Source organism: Thunnus maccoyii, chromosome 5 (assembly GCF_910596095.1).
Source record: "Thunnus maccoyii chromosome 5, fThuMac1.1, whole genome shotgun sequence".
In the NCBI taxonomy this organism is placed as follows: domain Eukaryota; kingdom Metazoa; phylum Chordata; class Actinopteri; order Scombriformes; family Scombridae; genus Thunnus; species Thunnus maccoyii.
Window position 1 is genome coordinate 16,383,757 of NC_056537.1, and position 26,196 is coordinate 16,409,952.

At 39.0% G+C, this 26,196-nt stretch overlaps 1 protein-coding gene and 1 pseudogene across 1 annotated transcript; one reads left to right on the forward strand and one right to left on the reverse strand.

Moving 5' to 3' along the window:
* Positions 1-98: 98 nt before the first annotated feature.
* tbc1d2b (TBC1 domain family, member 2B) lies at positions 99-15,123 on the reverse strand. Its single transcript, XM_042412484.1, has 13 exons — positions 14,697-15,123; positions 13,204-13,354; positions 11,036-11,210; positions 9,576-9,727; positions 9,131-9,384; positions 6,986-7,411; positions 6,659-6,769; positions 6,277-6,473; positions 5,065-5,559; positions 4,860-4,977; positions 4,448-4,633; positions 3,275-3,396; positions 99-2,780 (listed from the first exon to the last, which is right to left on the reverse strand). The coding sequence occupies exons 1-13, from the start codon at positions 15,036-15,038 to the stop codon at positions 2,585-2,587; spliced, it is 2,925 nt and encodes a 974-aa protein (XP_042268418.1). The 5' UTR covers positions 15,039-15,123; the 3' UTR covers positions 99-2,584.
* A 3,465-nt stretch (positions 15,124-18,588) lies between these two features.
* Positions 18,589-24,658, forward strand: LOC121897645 (annotated as a pseudogene).
* Positions 24,659-26,196: the final 1,538 nt, after the last annotated feature.

The window sequence follows — 26,196 nt, forward strand, 5'->3', positions numbered from 1 at the left end:
GGTGTTTACTACTCAACGAGCATTTAAGGAAGTGATATTTACTAAAGCAAGCTGCCTTTCCTGCTTCTCACCAACACCTTCGCAAGAGCCACAACACACTCAGTCAGCCATGGTTTATTGAATTTGTCTTTTAACTGGTAGACTATTACAAAAAAATACAGTGGCTTACACTTAATTTTGTAACATATATGTTTTGCAATTTCTGTTGTCCAATGATATTGATTAACAAGTTATCAAACAGATTTACATACAAAAAAGTGAAGTGCCTTATAATGTTCTGAAGTCGTCTTGTCACTACACTTGTGCAATACACTGCAGGGAAAAGCAACAGAAAAAAAAGGAAAAAGGTGATATGTTTAAATGTAGCTTATTCAATGTGAAAAGGAAACTAAAAGAAAACATGAAAAATGCATGCAGACTTTCCTTGGAACCGTAGTTGTGTATTGAAATAGGAGTAAAAATTGAAAACCTTCAACAGTGTGAGCTGTCTGATAACTTGAGTGGACCTAAGAAAACATTAACTTTTTATGTTTGACAGAGTCAAGCTTGAAAATTCTGATCTTTAGAGAGACCTGCTCTCAAAAGAAAAAATAAATTCAATTTCAACGTCTCTAAAAAGGCCTTTTTTTCTCTCCATTTACATTTGTATCATCAAAACAACTACAATTCTGGCATTGGTCCAGACGCTCAGGTGCTCCAATGAAAAAGTTCAGCAAAATGCTTTGGCGGACAATATTGTAATAGAGAAAATGTGATTGATTTTGTAAGTAACAGCAACTAAATATCTGTAAACAGCTTAAAGTAAAATAAAAATAAAGGAAATTAAAAGTTATAACAAGCTGTAAACAATATATCAGCACATAAGAGTGAGAAAAACGTACTTGTTCCCTCTTGTAGATTCCCATTCAAACAGCACAGTTTTAACATGTTGATTAACCAAATCTAAAAATGTTTTCTTTCTGAACAAATGTTGATATGTGGAACATAACTTTAACACATTGGTCTGTTAAATAGTAGGAATTGTTTGACTGGTGTAAGCAAGAACATGGTGGTGATGCTACTGTCATCTGAAAGTACCTGGATGTGAGAGAAAGATGCTGCTTAACGTGTCACAACAATCTCCTAAAATGTTTCCCTCATTGATTATAAATCACATTTCTATTGTCCATTCCACTGAAACTTTAAGTCCGTACTGTGTGGAGGGTACCGGTGAACTAGTGTAAACACTGGGGAGACAAATGTTATACTGCCACCCTGAGGGCAATGAATGCAAATACATCAGCATTTTCATACAGGGCTCAGATAAACAGTCCCAGCATTATACTGAACATATACTGAATATGTTGCAAAGTACGTTGTAGTCAGCGGGAAGTGAATCCTTTAAACAGTTAACAAAACCCACATTTTTGGGAAACAAGAACATTAAAAGGAAATAAAACATTAACATTTAAGAGCAGTACTCTCGGGCAGGGTGGGGTTTTTTTTACGGCAGGTTAAAAAACACAGTTTACGACAGTTTAAATGAAATAATCTGATAATCGGATGCACTGATATGGTGTTTTGATGCCAATGGCAGAATTTTCTCCTATCCAAATCCAGTACAAATATAGGTGCAAAACAGTTTGAGCTTTATAAACATGCCCTTGGAAAATATGTATTATTAAGTGGTACATCCGTGTAAAATAATATTACATTATTAATGGTCTGAAAATCTGCCTAATATGGGCAGATAAAGTAAACTGAACTGACCGATGTTGTTCGTTTGATGGCTGAAATAAAAAATATGAGGTTAGTCAAAATGTTCCACTTGCTTTTTTTGTTTTGATCCTACCTTTGATGGTAAATCTTTGTGTCTATTCTATGTAACCGCAGACAAACTGGAATGATATGTACATTTTAGAATTACTAAAACGATCAGCGGGCTCAAATTCTCAGCAAACTAAAAGTTTCAGCAAAAGTCAAATTTCAGCATAAGTGATTCAAGTGCATCAACAGACACAGGGATCAAACACAAGAGATGTGTTGTTGAGTGGCGATGTGGAAAATATTTTTAAAAAGTAAACTATTTTTCTTGTAAGATGTAGATGAAAGGAGCCACAGCTTGAGGCAAGGAAAGTGAAAACTCCGAATCCTAATGGAGACAAGTATAAAAAAAAAATACAATCATTCCTTCAACAGGCATAAAATTGCCAATTATCAAAAGATCACAGCCATGTTTTGAAAAATACTGATTCGGACTGTAAGTGTTAAACTCGGCATTGGAAGTTGAAGAGCCGTAGGGCGAGTGTACTGTTTTGGCCATCACATAAAACACAAGCATACAGCAAATAAGGCATTTACAAAAAATAAAAAGGCAGGAATACTGATAGAAAGCCCATTTGGCCGGTAATGTTTTGGTCCTTTGATGCGATTAAGCTCAGAATTTGTAGAAAGTTGATTGGTCCAGCTCTGATGCGGAGACCAACTCCAACAATTCTTTAAGAAGAACTCCCTTTAACAACTGCGATGCATCACTGGTCTGCGGAGTCGACCTCTTTGTCTTCATACTTAAGTGACGCGGCCTGAAAATGCGACAGGCTTAAGCTCAATTGTCCTCCTCATCGTCGCTGACGAAGGTCCGTCCATCCTGAGACGTCTCCCTCTCCCTGAGGAAAGTCTGTCTGATCGCCTCCAGCTCGGTCAGCTCAAGACGGACTTTCTCCAGGTGGAAGGAGCGGCGGTTCTGGATTTGCCTCAGGGGGAACGGGTTCATGTCCACAAAAGCGATGTTCATCAGCTTCCTGGGAAAAAAGGGTCAAGAAACAGTCCTGTCAGTGTGGAATACTTTTCTATTCATTCTCTGTGCTGTGTGATATGTGAGATTATTGAATTAATTCCTTTTCAGACATTGAATGCGTAACTTTGCTGGCTTCATCTGTCTGTTTAAGTGATCTGTATGAAAAAAACTATTTTATATTGTTCCACAGTGCACAAACGTCACCTAACGAGATGTTAAGATGGGACTCATGTTTTACCCATTTCCAACTGCCAACCAATATCTCAAGAGTCATTTTTGTGTAGTTTCCATCACTTTTTAATGCTTTTGCAATGACCACAGATGCAAAACTAACAGACTGGAAATCACCTTTTTGCTTGTATATGTCAGCCACACAGCAAAGAGATCTGATCAACTGTTTTAAGTTCATTATCTCGCTCCTTCTTACTAGACTGTACTGTCGTCCTCAGTGCTTATATGCATCACTGCAAATACCAAAACAAATTGCAGTTGCTTTACCTTGAATCAAGGATTGTGCGCGTGAAGCATCGAAGATATTTGAAGATGGCTGTGGAATCCTGCAACTTCAAAAACTCTTCCTCTTTGTACTTGAAGAGAGCGAGAGCGAAGCGAAATATGATCTGTGGAGAAAAAAAAATATCAAAGCCGTGAAATCTGCCTCATGACTTTCCTTGTGTGACCATAGATCATAACACATCATGCCTCTGACACGCAAAGACCCTTCAGAAGACTTAAGGCAGTATTTATTACAGATAGAGGAATGTCTGCCCAGAATATTTCTTCTGAACTAACAGCATAGTATAGTTTCCTAACATAAAAATACATACACAATTATTTTTGGCTACTTGGGAACTCCTCTAAAAGCCAAAAACCATGTACTTCTGCCATATTATCAGCTAAAAATGTTTTGGCAAACATGTTAGCAAAAAATTGCTCATTTACACATCCAGCAAACATGGAGCAACATTAGCATTCATTTACAGTTGTGGCTTTGGCCACCTGGTGAATGTGGATCCAATTTTGACACTTCTTTTGGCTCTGTTTTAGTCTCCATTAACTCATCTATATCTTTAGATTGAAAAGTGTTGGTTCAAGAGCCAGTTGCTAACTTTGTCTATCTGCTGTTTGGTGCTGGGCAGGTCGTGTACAGTGGGTTTTTTGCTGAAAACAGCTGCCTGCTGCTGGGAATGAGGTTCATAAGAACAGAATTCGTGGGCCATAAAACCAAAACATTGAGCTAAAAGAAGCTGAAAAGCTTTGTAGAGCTGAGGGACACTGCAGAGTATGAGGGTTTGACACAATGAGTGACCATTTTCACATTATACATAATTATTGGATCCATAAAAGTACTGAATAGTGGAGATTTAACCTTCCCATAGCTCTGGTTTATCAGGCTTCAAACACAAATGTTGGTTAAATAAGGTTGGAAAAACAATGGGTTGATATGGCCAACTGATAAACTGACTCTTGTGTAACAGAAAACTTATTACAGATACCATCTTCTGCTGTGGGCAAATTTAAACTTGCAGCCAAATCTTTGTCATTATTATTCAAAGGCCTCCTTATCTAATTTTATTATGAGCTTTTTTCGGAACTCTCTAAGCTTGTCCGGAAACATCTGGCTATGTGAGATTAGAGGATAACAGTTCTACTCTCTGCTTGGCCTCTTACCTTTGGACCCTCATACAGAAAGGCATCCCAGATCTTAAAGAGGATCTCGCTCACAACGCTGTCCACAAACACCACCAGGAACCAGTTGAAGGTGATGAGGGAGAAGTCTACCTTGTGCTGCTCAAAGTGGGCATGGAGCCGTGGTAGCTTCTCGATCATCAGGTCCTTGAACACGCGCTGGTCAACCTGCACAGACACAACCGTGACATGACTTTCTATGAGACTTTTATTTTCACAGAAGGGAGAAAACATGGGATCCAATTCAGCAGAGAGAGAGAAAGCGTACATTTCTGATTACTGCTATGCATTCCTGCTCTGGTAAGTCATGACCATGACATCACTAATACCAGAGAGAAGCAGCAACATGTTCCTGTATCTTCAAATGTCACATATAACCTTTGAGTTTGTTTACCTGAGAGCCAAGCAGAGTCTTGGTGTAATAGTCTCTTGGCATGAAGACCTCCACGATGGCTATGAGGCTCCAAAATGCATCCTCTTGTTCCAGATAGAGCAAGGCAATCGCTGCCAGCCTGAAGAAATGAAATAAAAATTAATGTTTAAAATGCACGACAAGACTCTTAGTTGAAGAAGTAAAACATCTGGAACATTTCCAGTACCTGTTAAGTCCCTGGCAGTAACCGATGTCTGGATTCCTCCAGGAGAAAGCCATGAGGACGTTCCTGAGTTTCTGGATGCCGTCTGCACTGGGGGAGGCGTAGTGCTTGTTGTTGGGCAAAGTACGCAGCAAGTCCAGCTCGATCTGCTTCGAGGCCGGGTTGGGCTTATCCCGGGCCACGTTTAGTAAGGTCTCATAATAGTCGGGCGGCAAGTGGTCCCGGAACTTCTTGACATGGATGGAGACACACCAGCGCCACACCTGGGAGCGATGCTCGTGGGGAACACCGCAGCGAATCAGGGCCTTGAGCTCAGGGGAGCGCACCAGGTCTCTGTTCATGGTGCTGGCCAGATAGTTCTCCCACTTCACCCCGACGGACACCTCCTGATTTGTCATGGACAGGGACTTCAGCTCCAAGGCTCTCACCTTCGCAACAAGCTTCTCCTCTTCTTCCTCCTCCTCAGGAACAGTCTTGAAGCCAAACACGTCATACTCACTAACGTTGAAATCGGAGAGAAAATGTGGAAGAATTATCATCAATCGGTGATGTTCAATTCATTCCAAGAGTTGTTTCAATTTTGGGGGGGTAATCCACATTTGCTTAACCTTCACTCAGTTCTGAGTCAGTTGGGTATTTCCTGAATTTCTAACGATACATTTTCACGAGCCCCAAAGCTTGCCTGAGCTTGCACAGAAGTCAGAGTGATAGCACTAGAAAACAGCGGAGCTAGTTTTTCCAGTCAAGAAAAATTGAGTTGCAGCTGTTAAAAGTCTTGTGACTGCAGTGCAAAACAATCTATTGAAGCAACACCAGTGTCTCTATATTTTTGTCTCTGTATTTTTTTTTTCTATATTTGTCATAGAATCTTGGTACAAAATAGTATGTCTATAAAGGACAGCTGGCCTTTGATACTGAGGGATGGACACGATTGACTCATGTTCCAGACAGTGCTTGAAATTTCTAATTTGATATGATGTGACATCTACATTTGGCCATTTATCTTTGCAACATTTGTAAGAGTGTAAACAAAATTGCAGAGTGACAACATCTAGGTGCTTTTACAGCTTTACAATAGAAAAATCTAAAATGTTAGAGCTAATTTTTTCATGCTATCGCTTTCTATTTTTCTTTTCCAACATCAGTTTGGTTGAAAAATTTAAAATACTTTTCAGTATGGACAATACATAAAGGCGCGTATTCACAAAGGCATACCTGACAGTGATTGGTTTGAAGATGAGGTGTTCTTGCTGGTCAGGGCTCTCTGCCTGCAGTGCATCCTCTAATAATCTAGAAATTACATCACTGGCATGGCTCTGCTCTGAGGAGGAACAAACTGGGCTCTTCACCTCTTGAAGCAACACCAGATACTTACTCTCCACCTGACACAACTTAGCCTCCAGGGCCGTATACTGCAGCAAAGATAAGAAGAAAGGTTTAACATTATATCCGTTATACTCACCGCCAAAACACAGTTTTTCCTACTTGGCATTTTTAGGTTTAGGTCAATCAGGTCAATGCTGGACTTCCCCTTAAAAGCTATTCAGGCTTCCTGTTTTCTTTTAACAGAGTAATACCAACAAACACAAGATAGTACCTTTGCTTCCAAAGCCTTTTCTCTACTCTCTGCATTTCTGCGTAATACTGTCAGCTCCAGGATCTCTTTGTTCAGGAACTTGTTTTGAGATTTGTAGCCTTGAAGACTGTCCTGAAAGTGAAGAAACATACAGTGTGTGCAGTTAATCAGATTGAAAATTTAACCAGAGCATAAACGAACAATGAAAAAAAACAAAACAGGATTTTTCATGTTAAACTGAAGCCAAAGCAAGAGTCTTGTTCTAATATTATACTCAAATCCCACTTCGGAAAAAGTGCTTACAGTTCTCAAAATGTGCAGCTTTAGTTTAAGTGTTTTCATCTGTACCTTAAGGATGTCCACTTCCTGCTGATCTTTGTTGGGAGGTGGTGTACCAGAGTCATTTGGGTTGCCGCTTTGCTCAGGGGCCTGCTGCGAAAGCTTGATGATGACTTCATCTTTGGCCTGGATGGTCTCCATCAACATGCCCAGCTGGTCGTTGATCTCCCCCACCTTTATTTTCAGGCCCTTCAGCTCTTGTTGCAGGCTTTCTTTCTCCAATGCGAGCCGCTCCATGTGACCGCACAGGGACTGGATCTGTTCATCTTTGTCCTGAAGCAGGGTCTCCAATTGGGTGACCTCTTCCTGGGTCACTACTGGAGCCTGGTTCTGGTCTGAGGCTGCAGATGAATCTGGAGCCGGAGCTGGGCGGCGCACTGGCTGCCTATCACACTGAGAGGTTCTTAAAGTCTGCTGCAGAAGTCTCACCAGCTCCTGGTTAACAAGAGAGGATTTATTCGGTCAATACAATGTCTGGCGGGGGAAAGATCAGGCTTTAAAATGAAGTTGCTTGTTTTTCACCTGTGAGGTGAATTCAAAAATTATCTTAAAGATTTTAAAATGTTTTTCCAACTGCATATTCATTTTGCAAAATTTTTAATTTCTTAACTGCTGATCTATAGACTGAATTTTAATTACATTTCAACATTTCTTAGAATTGACCCTGCTGGGTGCAAACAGAGGCATAATAAGTTTAGAGTAATGTAAATTTTGGAGCTTCCATAAGTTATTAACTTGCATACTAGTGTGTGAAGCCTCATGTTTTTTTTCTATGACTAATAACCTAGACTAGTCACATGCAATTTTACAATATGTAAGAAAAGAAGCCACAGTTTTGCAGCCTGTTACTAAATAAAACCAAAATAATTGATTTATTAAATATCAAAAAACACAAACACTAACAGTGTACACTAATCAGGCTTTGCTGCAAGTGGGCCACCTCAACTGAAACAAACAAACAAACAAAAAAAAATCACCCAGCTAACAAAATAAAAAGTGAACACACTTTCATAAAATGATGACATTACGACATTATCATAGGGACTATTTCACATAAAAAATGGATGTTTTGACCATCTGTTAACTACATGATGAAATGATGACACAAGATTGCATCAGGATCTTCCTGAGAGAAAACCAGCTAGTTCACACTGTTTTTGACAACGGCCACAGTCGTGCTAACCTAGCAACACTAATCACAGCCAGCACTACACGCAGAGAAGCCTGTAACTAATATCAGAACATGAACTTCAATAATAAAGTTTATCATAGCTGTGTAGATCATTAGGTATGTATGTATTTGGAAACTGTGTCCAATGTGAAAATACTTGGCACATGAATTTGCACTGATGTGTGTCTGACGTGCACTCAAACACACTCACATGCACTTGGTTATACAACTGCAGATACAGTAATAAAATTAAACATACAGCTTTCATTAGCACCTGTTTTTTAACAAAGGCAAAGTGTGTATTTGGGTTATCTTGCTCTTTTATTTGGGCATAATGTGACTAATAAATTCAGTCTAGGCCCCACATTACCTGCAGGACATAAATCAATAGTATTAACAATACAAAGCCACATGTGGACTCTTGAGCTGGCCAGGAACAAAACCATATTTCAAACAAAGTTGCTCAGAGACGGCAAGCTGACTCAGTTTGTCCGAGTAACCCGATTCAGTTTGACTGTTCAAGTTTGTACGATCAGTAAACCATCTCATAGCGGATGTATATATTAAATGTTTATCTGGCCAGCTCTGCAGCCATTGTTACTCATCAATTAGTCTTAAAACACCAAAACAAGAACTTGAGACTAATGGGAGGGAATGACACAGCTGCTATTTCCTTATTTCTTGCTAGCATGACAAATCATTTGCTGTCTTCCTGTATTAGTGAGATCATCAGAATTCCTCCAAACTGCTCCATCACAACCTCAGACTTTTGCTGAATTGACTGAAATGACAGTAAAAGCACTCCAGTCAGCCCAGTATTCCCACTTATGTGGATAATTCACACATCATGAAGTTAGTCTTGGTGCTAGTTGAACATGTTAAATGCAACAATGTAAAAACCAGAAAGTCTTTGCTACATTCATTTTGAGATATCATAATTGCTGTAATTATTGTAATAATTGGTGTTGGTTCAGCCCACCTACCTTCTGACTGGCCAGCTCCTCTCTGAGTTTGGTCTGTTCCTGCTGCATGCGGCTCAGTTCTTCCTGCTGGCTCTGGAGGCGAAGCTGCATTTCCAGAGATTTGCTACCGTTGCACTCCACTGGGGAGCTCTCAGAGCTGCGTGTCTCAACGTTGCGCCCAAACCTCCCAGTGCCCATCATGTCTCGAAGCAAAGGCCTCTTAGGCCGCGATGAATTGCGCACAAAGTCGAAAGTAAACGATGATCCAAAGGAATCTGAGAGAGAGGAGAGTTTCATCACCCATCAGGAAAAAGCAGGAAAGTGGTAAGAAAATACATTGTTAATCCATCAATCCAGCAAATGAGAGATGAAAAATAAAAAATGTATATATATATATATATAAAAGCTGAGAGTGAGTGCCAAACCCTGGCCAGAGGCTGAGTAAAGCAGCAGGAAATGAACGTACGTCTATGTGTGTCTGGATGATGTTTCGGTTCAGGGAAGTCCTTGGGCGGGGCATCTACCAGCTCCCACTCCTCTGCGCTGCTGTTGCTGGTATAAAACACACTGCGCCTGTTCTCACCTCCTCGGCCTGGCCGCAGATAAGACATGGAGTTCCTGAAAGAACAGAAACCAGACAGGAGAGCGAGTAAGACCAGTGCTATGCTGGGAATAAAGTGGCTGCTACTATGTAGAAGCTGTTCAAATCCACAAGGAACAATCAAGGACTCTTTTACTTTGTAAGTGGTAACATTAGCACAAACTGCCTTTGTTAAGGTCTTTAAACACTTTTCTCAAAAGGCCTTGGACCACAGAACTGCAGCTGTAAAAAAAACCAAAAAGCAATACTACAGTACATCTCTACTAACTCCAGACTACTCACTGGGAGAGCTTGAACAACAAATAAACTATCTATTTCAAATAACAATCAAAAATTGCATAAATATTGAGGCATTCTTGAATAGAAGTTAAAAGACTTGTGACTGACTGTAACTCTATTTTTTGACTCTACTTTTGTTTTTCACACCTGTGAATGTGAGATCACAGCAAACACATGACTATTTGGTTTAACTGCTCCCCTGCTGCCTCACACCTCGTCTACACCGAACGTGTTTCACCTAAGTTCTTCAGTGGTCTGCGTCCATCTAACGCAGCAGACACGCTTTAACTGTAATCACGCAGACTCGCCCTTTATGAGTGTAACTGCGACCCGAAGCATCCGTTAACACGATGGTTCTGGTGTAACATTCTTGAGCTTTAACTGCCTCTGCTCTGATCATGAGCTATAACTGCAGAATTAATAAACTTATAGATTTAGAAACAAAACCACTGAATACAATTAGCCACTCTTCTGGCCCCTGTTTGGTTCATCTGGAGTGAAAAATATCAGCAAACAACTAGTTTCAGTATATTTTATATACGTGTATTAAAGACCCATTGCATTTAAAAAAAAATATAAGCTAAATCATAATAAAACGTGGAACAGACTCGTTCGGAAACATGCTATGAGGAGCAGGCAACATCCCAGCTTTTTACCTTTACAAGTGAACTCTCATTCTATCACTGATACAGCACAAATTCCAATCCACATGTCACATTTTTGGCATTTTAGAGTGTTGGATCATTTGAATAGATGTGTTGTATACCCCAGAAGGGGAACTGTCGATGGCTGCGTATGGCCACAACTATTGTACTATAGATGTGACCTTTTCCTCCGCTGCAGGCAACCTCAGGAAGAACCGAGGTGGTATTTTCTTTCCTCAGTGCAGCTCTACTGGGGCACATAACTGTAGCGGATAAACTAGTTTTGCCTGTTTAGCAGGGGCTGAAAACAATGACGAGAATATATACTTCCTAATTAAAAACTGTGGGAACAATATCAGCCTTCTACGATACAGGAAGATCTCACTGCATTTATGGTCTCACCTGAGTTCTGTACCAAAGTTTTTGAGGGAGAAGTTGAGGGGGTTTGTGGACACAGCAGAAGGCCCTCTGGCTGACTGGATCCCCACCATTCCTCCACCATCTGTCTCTGTCTCCATGGCAAAGTCACTGCGGACTTTCTCCATGCTGTCACTGAGTTTTTCAAAGACGAAGGCATCTAAAATTGAACAGAGATCATTAGAATAACATTCTAACAATAAAGCATTACATGTATCACCGCTGCCACTTCTCAAGGCCAAACTATGACTATTGTTTGTTGAGGAACTGCAATTGTATTGACGCTGAATGGATTCCAGAGTCAAGAGAAGCAATATTTTGAGTTACCCAGAATGGTATTTACAGCAGGGTGTCTGTCTGTGGGTTCTCGAGCAGCTCTGTAACCATCAGAAATAGCCTTACTGAACCCAGCATTATAAATATAGTATTTCTTTTTGTCTCACATCAGCTGGGAACAGTGTGGGAACACTGAAGGGCCAAGCAGCTCCGCAATTATGCTGTCACACCCAAAGGGGAAACCAATGGCCACCACCAACACACAATATGTGTTGTAAGACTGCAGTTCAAAGATTACAATGATCAGACTCCTTGAGCACTGGTAAAAGCTTTGAACTCTTTGTACTGACATATTCAGATAACTCTAAATAAGACTTAGAACCAACAGAGCGGCTGCTTTGTGCTCTGTGAGGCTAAAAGGTTGGCGCATCAAAGTTATTACAAATTAACCAAATTTTACATCAATCCTTCCAATAGTTGCTGAGATATTTCAATAAAACCCAGATGAAAAGTTGGGGGATTACCAAAATCAGCTGAATACATCATCTGGAAACCACAAGATATCTATCAAATTTTGCATAAATCCATCCAGTGGATGTTGAGATATTTCACCTGGTAAGTGAAAACTTTGACCTGCTGGTGTTGCTATAGAAAAAGTCAAGAGATCACCAAAGTCTGTAGGAGTCATCCTCTGAGGGCCATGAATGTCTGTACACAATTTCATGGCAATCCATCCAAGAGTTGTTGAGATATTTCAGTCTGAACCAATGTGTTGAACCAACCAAATTGAAGAATTAAAGCCTCTGCCAGCTCTAATTAAGAATACAAGTTATTTGAGATGACAAACTGATGGCTGCACGTGTTACAGCACAGTTTGAACATTTGTATATAGAGTATCATGAACCTGTATAAGTCAGTAGCAATTACAAGATAGTCCAGCACCTTGGCTGCACTGTTAAGAAAGGCTTAGCCATGTTAATCTTTCACTAGCCATCCAAAAAGGGTTACATGAAACATTTAACATCCTCCTCGCGGCCAGAGGGAAGATTCCAGTTAGGCAGACTTTAGAGGAAACTCAGTTGACCACACAGGTCTTTCCTGCACCCACGCATTTTATCACAGCTCACTGACGAACAGGTCAAAGACTTTTCTGAGACTGAAATAACACAGGACATCAAAGCAGAAAAAACAACATATCCAAGTATTTTCAACCACTTTTTTATTCTCTCAACTTCCTTTCAGAAACAGCTACTTTTGTAGCATTGGTGAGTTTTCCTGTGTGATTACCAATATTGATACCAGTATTGATATTTTTTTGATGACATGACTACATGCGCTTTTAGGTGACAGTAACACACAAGAGTATAGTAAGACAGTAAAACAGAAGTCATGTGTGTATGATCACAGCAACAGGAAGAAGCATTCACACTTCATTTCACTCAGCTACAACAATCAACACCAGTCAAAAGGCAATAGATTTTTTCTCATTTAACTGTAAGCAGCATTTAAACTTATGAAAGCACAACTAAGCTACTTCTCCATATAAAGGAATCTCAACAACTCCTTGTCTTATCTGGACATAATATAATAATGATACATGTATATATATATGTTTTGTTGTTGTTTTTTCCTCTCTTGCACATGTTGTGAACATTGCTGACTTATGTTTATTGAGGCAGCAGGATGCTTGTTTGTGCTCTTTGACACATTCCACTAAAACACACCCCATATAAAGTAAAACACATTGAACTAATGCAGCTCTTGTGTAAATATTAATCCTTCAGATATAGATGTTTACTTTCAGCTGTGCCCGGATGTGATAAAAACGAGCGTTCACACTGTACACCGCATTTGTGTGTGTGTGTGTACCTGCCTACCATTGTCTTTGCCTACAAGGCCGGCGTGAGGGTAGGCCAAGGTCGGGGAGCTCCAGCTGTCTCTCTGTCCGGAGCCTCGTGTATTGCTGTACTCCCAACGTTTCTGTTGCAACTGCTGGAGCCAGTAATGCATCACCTGCCTGCTGGGAGCCTAAAAACACCAACACACACACACACACACAGAGGATTACTCACTGGGGTGGATAAAAATAATAAACAACCTGACTTTAAAAACACTGGTGAAGCAAGTCTTAAATGGAAATCAATCATGTTGTAGAGATAAAAGATTAAAGACAACTCCAACACTAATGGAAAGACACCTAGACAAGGGATATAACAGCTGCCCTGCTAACCCTAACATATCAAACAGTCCGAAAGCACTTTAAATAGCAGGTTACTATTAAGATCAGTCATGTGAGAGAGCGCAGACACTAGTTTCAGTCTCAGTTCCAGCCTCCGGCCAGGCAAGCTGTTTGGTATTAACCATTCACACCATCTGTTGAAGATGATGCAGACTTCAGTAGGCAGCCAGGCTGAGTGAAACCAGGGCCACCTTTCTTGGCTATGAACCCGTCATAATCATATGACAAAGCAAAGAAGACTAAAAACACCATCACATGAGATGCTGTGATCCTTCTGCAAAACACAGATATGTCATGAAGGCGTGTGAGCTCATGTGCATGTAAATCAGAGCCTAAAGTCATCTCTCAACATAAACAGTGTGGCTGACAGTGGTGTTTTGGGGGGAAATCAGCTAAATTATGTGCTGATTAAGTAAAGCAAACACAACCTACATGCTTTATAGATTTTTAACCAGTTTTACTTAAAGTCTCCCTCCACTCAAAAATGTGTTTTTCTTCTTGTTGCTACAGTTGAATGTTTGAGCTTCACTGTTCAGAGTGATGTATGTGCAGAGTTTGACACTAAAAGGCTGTTTTCACATTCATCTTCTGAAAGTGAAAAGTTTCTCTGTGCTCATTGAAAATCCAGTTTTAATGGGTGGGACTACGAGCAGGATTTATGACATCACGACCAGTTTGGAAGCCAATCCTGGTCCAATATTTAACTTACACAAGTGTGATGTGGAAACTTAAAGCCTAAGAAATGTGATGTAGGACACAAATATTTGCATATTCACAGATTCTGGATTTTTCAATGAGGGAGAGGGAGTAGATGTAATTTTAAGGGTATTAACACTATAATTGAACTTCCTGTGTGGGAAAAATCCTGTTAGACACACATTATTGTTCAAAATAGAGTCTTTTATATACATCTTCAAACATGTCTGGAGGGGATCTTTAAAAGTCAAAACACATCCTGTCAGCAGAAACAGCTGCATGTCTGACAAAAAAAAAAAAAAAAAAAAAAAAAAAATCAAAACTCAGAATAAATCTGTCAAGTTATTGGGTGATGGGTGTGTCTGGCTTTCCACAATGAGAAAGGAAGTGACAAATGACAGCAAAACAGTGACACACATGCTGTGAAAAGTTTACCTTCAGGAGAAACTCCTTCCCGGCAGTACGGATCTCAAACTGACCCTCCTCTCCCTCCACATCGTAGCTAAAGCACGCATCGCATATTTCGATGTGCCCCAGTGGCAAGGCATCTTGGGGAGTCTTGAAGTAATACAAATAACATTTCCTCGGGTCATACACGAACCACCGCGGTTTGTACCCTCTCAGAGGCCCCTTGCCGGACAGTTTGTTCAAGTAGCCGCACAGCTTAGAGGCCTGATCCTTCGTGCCCTCGACCTCAGCCACGTCCACCGACCTGGAGGCCACAATCCGGGACGCTGTGCAGGAGTTTGTGTCGCTGCCATCCTCCTCTTCGTGCATCTTTCCTCGAAGTTTCTTCTTCGTGCAGCGCACAGCGGATGCCCACTCCTGTTTCCATCCACATGACTGCCTGTGTCTGTGACAGGGGAGCATGGGAAATGTAGTTTGTTTCATCGGTGTGTGTGAGGCAGCTGCACCGCGGGGTGGTGGTGTTTGACAAAAGGAGCAACTTGTGATACTTCTATATTAAATATAATGAAGCAACAATGCTGCTGCAACTGGTGAAAAACACACACTGGAAAACAACCCATGACTAGCAGAAGTACAAAGCCAAAGAGCAGAATAGTTCCTAATTAGTTTATAGACATTACGTCATTGTTATCTTTAAAAAGTTAAAGTCCTCATAATTATAAAAGATAAAGAGCTAATAAAACACTAAAAGTCCCTGGTGAACATGGCTGGATTATCCCTCATCATACCAACATATTTAACATACAAAAACATATTTCACATTCTATTCTTAAACTACTGTAAGAAACCACCATCATAGCAAAATTTTAACTTATTCCTTCTCAAAACATGATTAGCTATGTAATTAATGTCATCTGAAAAAACAGATGATTATACAGATAACAGATGATTTTAGGAAACTTACAGTTAATTTGCATATTGCGTAAAATGAAAATATATACTTTTCTTTAATACAAATTGCAGCTTTTATCTCAAGTACAATTTTTATACAAAACCTTCAAAATGAATGACAGACTGCTAGATAGTGTGTGACTTTAAATTAGGACCCATGGAAAACATGAACTCAATAGTTCCATCTATTAAAACTGCATAGGCAGAATTGGGCACTTTTGACTGGGGGACCCCAATACATTCATATTTTTTAAAAAGCACTAATTAAAATAGAAACAGAAAACAATGATATAAAAGTCATTTGGAACAAATGGATTGACAGTCATGAAAAACTGGAATGATAGAATAAAGCACCTGTGAGAGATGACAAAAAGTAGACCTCTGGGGTCTATGGTAGGATTAAGATTAGCATGTTAGGAGGGCTCCAGGCAAGAATTAGCGGTTTGGCCCCTGTTGACACCTTACCCACCACATTGTGTATGTAACCTGTCACCTCCAAGTTCCCATTGAGTGCAGTGTCCACAGCAGACACATATACATAGCAGCTTTCATTTATGTCCAGAAACCCACAAACGAACCAGTACTCACTGTAGTATGATGGATTAATAAAACTACTAATCTGACCCGGGTTTTCTTCGTGTCAATTAGTTTGTGGTAATTTGATTAAAAACAACATTGTTATCAACTAGACTTAACAGAGCCCCTCTATAAGACACGACTGCAAGATAAGATAACAATGCAGGACCCACCTCAGCTGATCTAATTGCAATTAATCAAAGGTAATGGTCTTCCATCATATCTCTAATTTGGGGAATTTTCATGCTTTCAGATCAGATGAATTTCTCTACACAGTGACTAAATTCTCAAAAACGATATAATGTGTCAGTGAGTGTGTTTACATGCACATTAGTATCCTGGTTTTGATACTATTCGGGATATGACCTGGTTATTCACATCCCTGTTTACATGATTCAAACAGGTTTCTCATCATCTGTGTCCAGTTACAATTTATCTTGATTCCTCAGCATCTCAGCCACTCATTTCTCTACCGACAGAATGTTCAGAAACCTGGAGAAGGTGTTTACATGGCGCTGGTTTCTGTTGGAGTACTCCAGATAGTATATCCAGGTTTCTAAAACCAGGATATGACGTTAAAATGTGCAGCACATAAACAGGATACTTCATAAATCTCATCATAACCAACATACTGGTACGCATGTAAACACACTCATTGAGCTCAAACAGGGCTGTATTCAAGAGTTCCCAAAAAGTTGACATTTTGGAGAAAAAAGATCTTTAACAAACAACATCTGTTCTAGTCTTTTTCCATGTTGATAAATGTAGTAAAAAGTACAATAGTGGGCGTTCTTGTGTGCCCAGTGGTTTAGACGCATACCATATAACTACACCACCCCTTTTGTTTGATCTGGCTATGGACCTTTGTTGCATGCCATCATTTCTCTCTCTACCCACCTTCCTGTCTGTACTTACACTGTTGATAAAGGCTCATAGCATGTTTTTAAAAGAATGTAAAAAGAACAATATTTACATTAATATCGTTGAGTGACAGTAGAAACTTTCCCAAAACAGAAAGACCAGCATCTAAAAATGTACATTTCTTAAGTAAATGTAATTAGTTACTATAGTTAGAGGAGCAATAGGCATCTTTTCATTACCAGTCTATAATATGTGGTTTTTACATGTAATAAAGTATTTATTAATCACTGCAACTACATCTGTTGGGAACATTTCTCACTGAACCAAGAGCTTATTGTTGAACTGTAGAAATGAACAAACTGTTCAAAATGCTTTATGTTGGATGATATTTGCAGACCCCAAACATGCTGCATGTGGAGATTTTCTATTAAAGTGCATTGCAGTAAAAAATAACAGCAAATGTTTTACTGTTTTGATACAAGATTTTTAGTCAGGCTGAACTGTGGTTTACTTTTGGGAGGTTATGGTGAGGATGATTGTTGTACCCTGAGGTTTGAGGAATAGTGTGAGAAGCAGTAATGCGGTTCTGCTGTAAAGACATTTCACAGGCATCAACTGACTTGTGACCTTTTAAAGATCCACATCCCCCACGTAGGTATGTCTTACAGAGCCTGGTTACTCTCTGATAACTCAAATGTTCTGCCTTTTTTTTTCTTTAGCTATCTAATATCGATATATACAGTACAAACATAGAATCAGTGGTAACATGTAACCCCAAACCTCTCCACACCCCCAGAGGAGCAAATAATGACTCACACAGACATGTTAAACTGACTGTTGAGATGATGTTGAAATTTCAGGTCAAGGCACTGTAGCAATACTTAGTCATATGGAACACAAGATTACAAGGAGCCTTTCGCATGCTACTAAAATAAACATTGTACATACATACAGCAGTACATACAGCATCACACTGATCACATTTACCAGGACTGTTTGATCAGTTGTATATTGTGAACAATAGCAGTATGTGCTAGCAGCATGAGATCAAAGATGGAGCAGTGTTAACATTAGGGAGTGAGCAGAAATCCAGTCATATCCCGCTCAGAGTGACACAGACTTTTTCGGGTTATTGTCTCTCCCCCACTGGGACTTCCTACTGTTCACCACAGAGCAGAAACCGATGGAGGTGATTCATGACAACCATCTCAGCCATGGGGGGAATGAGTTAGTTATTATTTATGACGAGCTTAAAAACAAGACCGGGAAATAGCTTTTGTCAGGGGTTGTCTGTCCTCACTAAAATCTCTGCAAATCTAGTGGTTATTCCCAAATACAGTATTTCCATTCTTTCAGACGTTTGGTCCCACCTCATCTGTAATAGTTGTAAGAGATCAAGTGCTGACGCAAATTAACCCCCATTACTACAGTAACCAAACAGTCTGTGGGTAAAACATCTCCTCTTGCACACAAATGCACTCGTGTGCACACAAACCACAGTTTCTGTGTAGCTTACTTTCCGTTTCTCTTCAGGAAGCTCTTGCTTTGTTCGGCAGCCCTTAGCCCAGCTCTTTCATGCAAATGAGAAAGGCTGAGCCGTTGCTGTGTAGCACTGCTTTCCAAGCTGGTGGAAAAATGTATGTAATTGTAAATGTCATCTGTCTATATCTCTCATGTAGGGTCACACTCCCTCAGAACAACTTCGGTAGGAGGATACAGACAGATTAGAAGTTGAGAGAAGCATTTTAATGTTTGTTGAAATGACACCAGGTTCAAACCAAACAATCTCCAGGAAAGGTATGTACTCCATCTGAGCTGAAAAATAACTTTTAATAACAGTAGCTGAGCTTTACAATAAAACAAAAATAAAGCCTCATTGACAATTTTTCATTCTATCTCTAGGGCTTGAAAGGAATTTCTGCATAGCACACAAACAACAGACACCCAGATCTGATAAGATCTGCCACTTTTCAGGGTCAAGGACAAAGAATCAGAAGCAGACGAAAGCACCCTGCCTCAGGAACTGTCTGAAGTTTCGCTTCAAGGTAAGAACAATTTTCTGATCTCACCAGAACTGGTCACTTACTGCTTAATTGATTCATTAACCACATTTCACCATGAAAAGTAACAGTTTGCTCATGAAACAGTCTGTCCACCACCAGCAACAAAGTCAGTGTGACACATTACAGCAGGGGAGGTCAAAGTAAATAAAAGAGAAAACAACCTTAAGTTAATCATGGGTTTTTAATAGGTTTTCTGTTAAATAAAACTAAATATTAAATAATGAAATTAAATAAATGAAATATTATGATTAAATAACGATTACATTTTGTGTGGTGCATGTCTAAAAAAATCAAGCTGAAGTACACACATGCATTTTCCTACAGCATCTGCATAAACTATAAAGAGAGAACACTGAGCTGCTTTTAGTATCTGGTGACGCCTCCTGGAAAATAAACAAATTAGACGGTCAAAGTGCAACCTCGCTGCATATGTTGGGAACTGACTGTCGGTTGTCTCCATCATCTGTCTGTGTGCGTTTGATTAGGACCGGACGAGCATGGAGCAAAGGGAACAACTTGCGGATTCTCTTGCTGAAGGAAGACTCAAGGAACTGGCTTCGAAATGGTTCATTGAGACTCAATTGCCACTCGTTGTTCAAAACGGCTTCTTCCCAGCCTGGTTCATGGGCTTCATCTCCAGAAAGTAAGTAGTTGGAAATATCTGACCGTCTGCATTTTAAATATAGAAGATGTTACTTATATATTTATATTTGTCATCTAAAGTAAAGCAAATACATAAGTCCATGTGTACATAAGGTGCAGTGATATTTTACTAAAGGAGATATTTAGGACAAGTCTGGTCAGTGCTGAAGGCAAGTAAAGGAGGTTTTTTTGGAGCCAAATTCTACCACTCATATGTCTAAGGGAGTTATGGATTCAACAAACCTTTTTTGATGGAAAGTGTCCACTTTGAAACCCACCTATTTTCACCTACAGCCCTTTCCTCTGGCATACATACATACATTGGACGCCTACATAAGCGCAAGGGACAGTTGCGTCAGAACTTCAGAAATGGTATATGACAGGCTTATGGAAAGGCCACATAGCAAAATGGTTTTTCCTTTGAGACTATATAATTTCGAAAGCATATTACACAATTTGCCTTTTCAAAATACAGTATATGCCTCACACTGTGCTTCTTATCTCAAGCCAAATGGGCTTTTTGGGATACAGTTGTGTTCTGATGTTTTCTGAGATCAAGGTATTAAAGCTTTCCATGGTTTGTCTACAGGGATGCTGAAGAAATACTCAGAGAAAAGGAGCTAGGCTGCTTCCTGATCCGTCTCAGTGATAAGGCCATCGGGTACATACTGTCTTATAGGTGAGTACTGCTAAACAGGCTGTTGTAAAGTTGTCCACTGATGAAGCTTTTTCAGCATAGACTAATTCTGGAAATTGCCATTGCTATGGTGCATTGGTTGAAACACCACTGTAATTTATATAACAATAATTTAGTAAAATAACAATTAATGACAGTAATTTAATAACTTAGCAAGTTCTTGAAATGTGTTTTGATTTTATGCCAAAAATAAGCCCTGTACTTAACACTTAAAGAGTGAATGTGTTGATGCATAAAATATTATTCACAAATCAATATATTCTATTAGTTTTGAAGAATATATGTAATCAGTTTTGTAAAGAGCTAATTATGTGAGTATTATGTGACAAATCAACTATAGTTATATTTCTCGTAAGCCCTTCGTTGGCAGCTTATTTTATCAGTAAGTCATAAATGGGACATTTCAGTGGTTCATTTAATATCTTCAGCTTGTCTTAAACACAGATTTTATTTCACTCCTTTTAATCAAGCTCCCATTTTAAACTCTTGACGTTCCTCCGCTTAAGGAAACCGTGTTTGTTTGTTTTTTATTTTAAAAAAGATCATTCATTTCCTTAATTTGTATATCAAAACTATATCACTCCAGCTATAACATATAACTTACATATGACAATTTTTTTCTTTTTTTTTCTGTTACAGAGGCAGGGATCGGTGTCGACACTTTGTGATAAACCAAAGTGAATCAGGGCAGTTTGTAGTCACTGGAGACACTGAGGGACACAACACCGTCCCTGATCTGATAGAATACTACAAGACAAGGCCCATTGAGCCTTTTGGAGAGTATCTGACCTCTTCGTGTTTTGAGGTGAGACAAAACTCGTTGACTTGCTTCCTTTAAGCAGCATTGATCAAGGATAAAGGGCTAACTTGTGTTTTGTTTTTGCAGGGGCTGAATGAAGAGCTGTATGATATCATCCAGGTTAGACATGAAGAAAAGCCCGTGGCCACCGTCAGAGCTGTGAGGAACGTACAAAAACAACAAAGTAGCTCGGCCTCAGAGCAACAACCTACACGGCCACCAAAAACCAACAGGACATTACAGGCAAGTGACATTTTAAAATCACAGGAAATTATGTGGAAATTGTTCATTTATTGACATCTCCAAAGCAGACTTTAACAACTTGTTTTGTAAAACAGGAAGTACCACCTTTGCCAAGGAGAAGCAGGCACCTTGAGAGCGGCCCGGTGAATGACCAGGACAATGTTTTGTATGCTCAGCTCATGAAGCAACCACCCAGGGAGATACCTAGAGCCCAACACATCTCTCAGGACAATTTAGCTGTGAGGTCCACAACCCAGGATCAGATCATCGGCAGGTGCAGTCCTCCTTCCAGACCAGCAGTCACTGTGTACTCTGAGCTCGGCCTACTGGACTACAAGAGCAGGTCTCTGCCCCTCCTGGACCACAGCTCTGATGGAGAACATTCACACAGGCTGAGCGCTCCCCCCTGCACACCACCGAGACTTTCCCCTAAACCCAACAGACAAGCCAAAAGCTATGGCCCAACAGCAGAGACGACAGACGCGTGCAGCCGCAGCCTGGACTACGTGAGTGAGAGTGCTGTCTACCACCTGGCTGGCAGGCCACACACTACATCCACTGAGACCAGATCTTTGACACCAGAGATGCACAGTGATTCAGTGTACGCTGAGGTCACCGCTGAAGCCCTTGTTAGCCGCTTGCCTCATAACAACACTTATGAGCTGATTCCTGGCCACAAGGACACAACCGACACTTACGAGCCTCTGGAGGACATCAGACCCAAACATCAGCACTCATGCTGGGGATTAAAGGTTAGTAATGTGGTCACAATGCTTTCACTTCAATACTTAATTCTACAAAAGTTGTATTTAATTTTCACTCTATTTATTTAACACTGAACTTATTAACCTCCTGCAGAATGACAAATGGAAATGGCTCTTTCCTGACGCCAAGAAGAAATGGTGAAGAGGTTACCTTACCAACTACTGAAGAAAATGTTTACCGATTTTACAACACTACCTAACACTGCCTAATATACACACCGTTGCAGCTTATTTAATATATTCACTATGGGCTCAAATGTTCATAGCTATTTGAATTACATTTTTTCCTTTATTTTATTATTTTTCCTAAATTTATTTATTAAACAATGATGCCTTTGCATTTTCTTTTATGTAAGCCAATGTGCAACACAAATTGTACATTGAGATTAAATGACAGAATCTTAAACGAAACCTCATATTTCTTTTCTGGGGGATAAATAGAAGCAGAAATATGCAGCTTGGGTATTTATGTTCAACTGAAAGCCTGTGGTGAGATGAAGATTGTGGAAGATGCCAAACAGCTTCTGTAGTTTGATTACTGCCAACTGCCTTCATTTATCTGCTAAGAAGGAGTGGGGTGCACAAAATATGCTGTTCATTTGACATTTTGTGTTTTCATCTATTATTTATAAACTTAAACCAAAGGTGACAAACCAACAGTAGTGCATTTAATATATTGTCAGACATACTTTAAGAAAATAGAAGCTACACCATAAAATTTGCCAGACATTATTTTTGCCATCTATCAAATGAATGCCAAATTCTATTAGTTAGTGCTATTTTCTAATGCTGTTCAATGTGGAATGAGTGAATGAATTCCTTCTATGTCACTAACAGTGATGTACTGTACATAACCTCAGTTCAGTTCAGTTAATATCATTCCCCTTTTCTTTTATTTTCATGGTAAAGGTAAAACTATACTGACATAATTTATTTTCTACAAAATCCAAGTCTTGCCTTAGCCTTAAAAACTATGCCATTTTATGTAAAAGGAGACAGATAACAGTCAATGAGATGATGGGTAACATAAACAAAATAAATATCTTCAAGGTGAAAGAAAACCTGGCTGGTCAGGTTACTGTCTATTCATTAGTAGAGCACAAGATGCAAATAATTTATAAAACAGGATGTTAAATGTATGATTTATCAGGAAGCATTTCCTTTAATTTTCATTATCGAAACCTCTGTTGTGTATGTTCTTGTTAAGTGATGCACTTCCATCATACCTTGAAAAACATTCTAGTAAAACACGATGAGGTCATTGCTGCAGGGAAACATACTTGCTCTGTAAATTCAACAAAAGTGTCATATGTAATGGGCCAATGTTTGACTACATGTTTTGACTAAAGACAGCTACCGTCAATGATGCACTTCATTCAAAGGAAACTTGATTTGCATAAAGATTTCAAAAGCCTGTATACGGCATGGGGAAGTGGGTCATAGATGTTGAAATGTCATTCATTATCTTCTTCATCTTGTGCTCTTTTACTTTCTAATTATAGATTAGCCAGTAAAACGACAGCATAGCCAATAGTTCAAAGGCCTGTTTGTACATTTGAATGCTTTCTATGATCATACAATGGTTATCTTTATAAAGGCACAGTACTGTTTTATGCAGAATATGAGTGACATAAATAAGGTAATAAGGGTGTTTCCCCCAGCAAACCATGTACTGCATACCAGGTTATTCTAATTCACTACAATATTGAAAAATTCAACTTGGAAGGTCAACAATATTTTGACAAACATTTTTGTCATTTGATATGTCACAGCTGAGGTAAAGATGATAAAATGTCACTGGAAAACAGGAGGAAATGTGTGTCACCTCTCACAACAGATTAACAAGATGTCACAACTGATTGTGTATCAGTGGGTTTCTGCACCTGTAAATAACTCTGTAAACAAACAATGCTAGTGCTAAGTTTATGTAAAATAAGAGAAACATTGGAAAAAAGAGAAGATAGAAAAAAATCATATCCTCATGTTATAGTAATATTGTGTGTTCTTTGGTATGGGTGGCCACACTAGTCACATTACGCATTAGTCAGTCAAGCATTACAATAACTCAAGAGATTGTGAATACAGTATGAACAAAAATGCCTCTTTCTTTATTGGTAGCACTTTGCTTGAACCCATATTTAGCATTTGTGAGCTGTGAATATACACAACTATTATGTAGTTGTAAGCAGATATATGGACATTTTAAGTGTTAATTGATGTATTTATCGATAGCTATAGTATAATATATTTATCACATGAAGAATCTTCAATTTCCATAACAAAGTTGGTGTATTAAGAGTTAATGAGTGATGATGTGATGAGTGATAATGAGTGATAGATAACATTTTTTTTTTTTTTTAAATGTTAATAAATGTATTCACAAGTCATGAAGACATGTTGACACTTGAAGTTTTGCTTTCCTGATCTTGGGAATAGTGCTTTGACAAAATAAAATAAGCCAAGACCACTTACTAGATTTTTCCTGGTGCTTTCAGACATATCCCATGGCCTTCAGCCATAAAATTTGCCTTCAGCCTTCATGGCCTTCAGCCATATGGGATATGGGAGAATTAATGCCAAACTACATATATATAGATATATATAGACAAAATTCACCAATTCTCCATGACAAACTACATGACAAACTCCACAGGCTGAAGATCATATATTAATACAGTATTAATACAGTATTTCTTATTCATAAATATATTCATAAATTATATAAAATTGATTCATAAATTTTATATATATAGAGAGAGAGGTGAAGGTGTGTCCAAAAGTTTGACTGGCCCTGTATATAATCAATAAATATAGCTAAATATATGATTCATAACTAATATTTCAATAAAATATAAATAATGTATGATAATATAAAGTGTTTTATTGTATATCTTACATTGTCAATCATTTATCTGTTTATACACCAGTATAAACTGAGATTGCACAATTAGATTAGTTATAATTGTTGACAAATATTATAATTAAACACCTGCCGTTATCTGTGCATACAACCATATTATACCATGGTTTGTTTATTTTTGTTTATTGTTTTTATACTACTAATAAATGATAAATAGGGACTAGGGTGTTAAATTAAAGTGTTAAAGTGTTTTTTGTAGTCAATTTATCAGTTTTAAGAAAAAGTCAGTCTGGAACATCAGAACTAATTTCCACAATAATTTCTTCATCTGGCATTGAGCAGTTTGTCAGACCTCCATTCTCATCATGTTGTGAGAACTTAATGCACCATCTCACGATCTTAAATCAGATAAGATTAGAGCAGACAAGATCCCAGTGTGAGTTTCACACATTGTTTGGCCCCTCTCAACCACAGAAACAGTTGCTTACAGTTATGGCTGCTTTACAGCCTCAGTATCACATTGCACCAGAAGCTGCCCTGCTGGAATCATAATTAACAGATGTTCAGAGTGAGACCAGTAATTAATGAAGCCACACAATCAGCACTGCATTGCCCTGAATATTTGATTCTGTCCTCATAAAAGGAACTGGAGATAATGGAATGAAGAATTAACCAGCTGCTCTGGTGACTGCACACGGTTTAACAGACTGTAACATTGTCCTCCTTCAAGAGAAATAAAATGCTCAACATCAACTGTGCTTCATTTCTCATATCTGGAAGTAGCATGACAAAAATAATATTATGACTTCATTTTGCAAAGTACAAAGCTAAGCAGCTCTGCATGCTTGAAGAATGCACTTTTTTTTTGTCTGCTGTGACACAAAATGTCCTGCCCGCACTTTAGACCAGTTTCAGTCACACAGTCAAATTTCTAAATGCGTACACGTTATTCCTGTTGCAATGTTTGTTATTATGGATAGCTTGCAGGAGGGAAACCTTAACTGTTTCCTCACAAAAATAATTTAGATGAAATAATCTCGCTGGGATCTGTTATGTTGTGTCTTATCCTGC

Excerpts from the sequence above, each read along its gene's own strand:
- tbc1d2b (XM_042412484.1), bottom strand. The coding sequence starts at position 15,038 with ATGCACGAAGAGGAGGATGGCAGCGACACAAACTCCTGCACAGCGTCC. Across the intron at positions 9,728-11,035 it reads AACTTTGGTACAGAACTCAG|GAACTCCATGTCTTATCTGC; the intron begins GTGAGACCATAA and ends CTGTTCTTTCAG. Across the intron at positions 4,978-5,064 it reads TACTGCCAGGGACTTAACAG|GCTGGCAGCGATTGCCTTGC; the intron begins GTACTGGAAATG and ends TCATTTCTTCAG.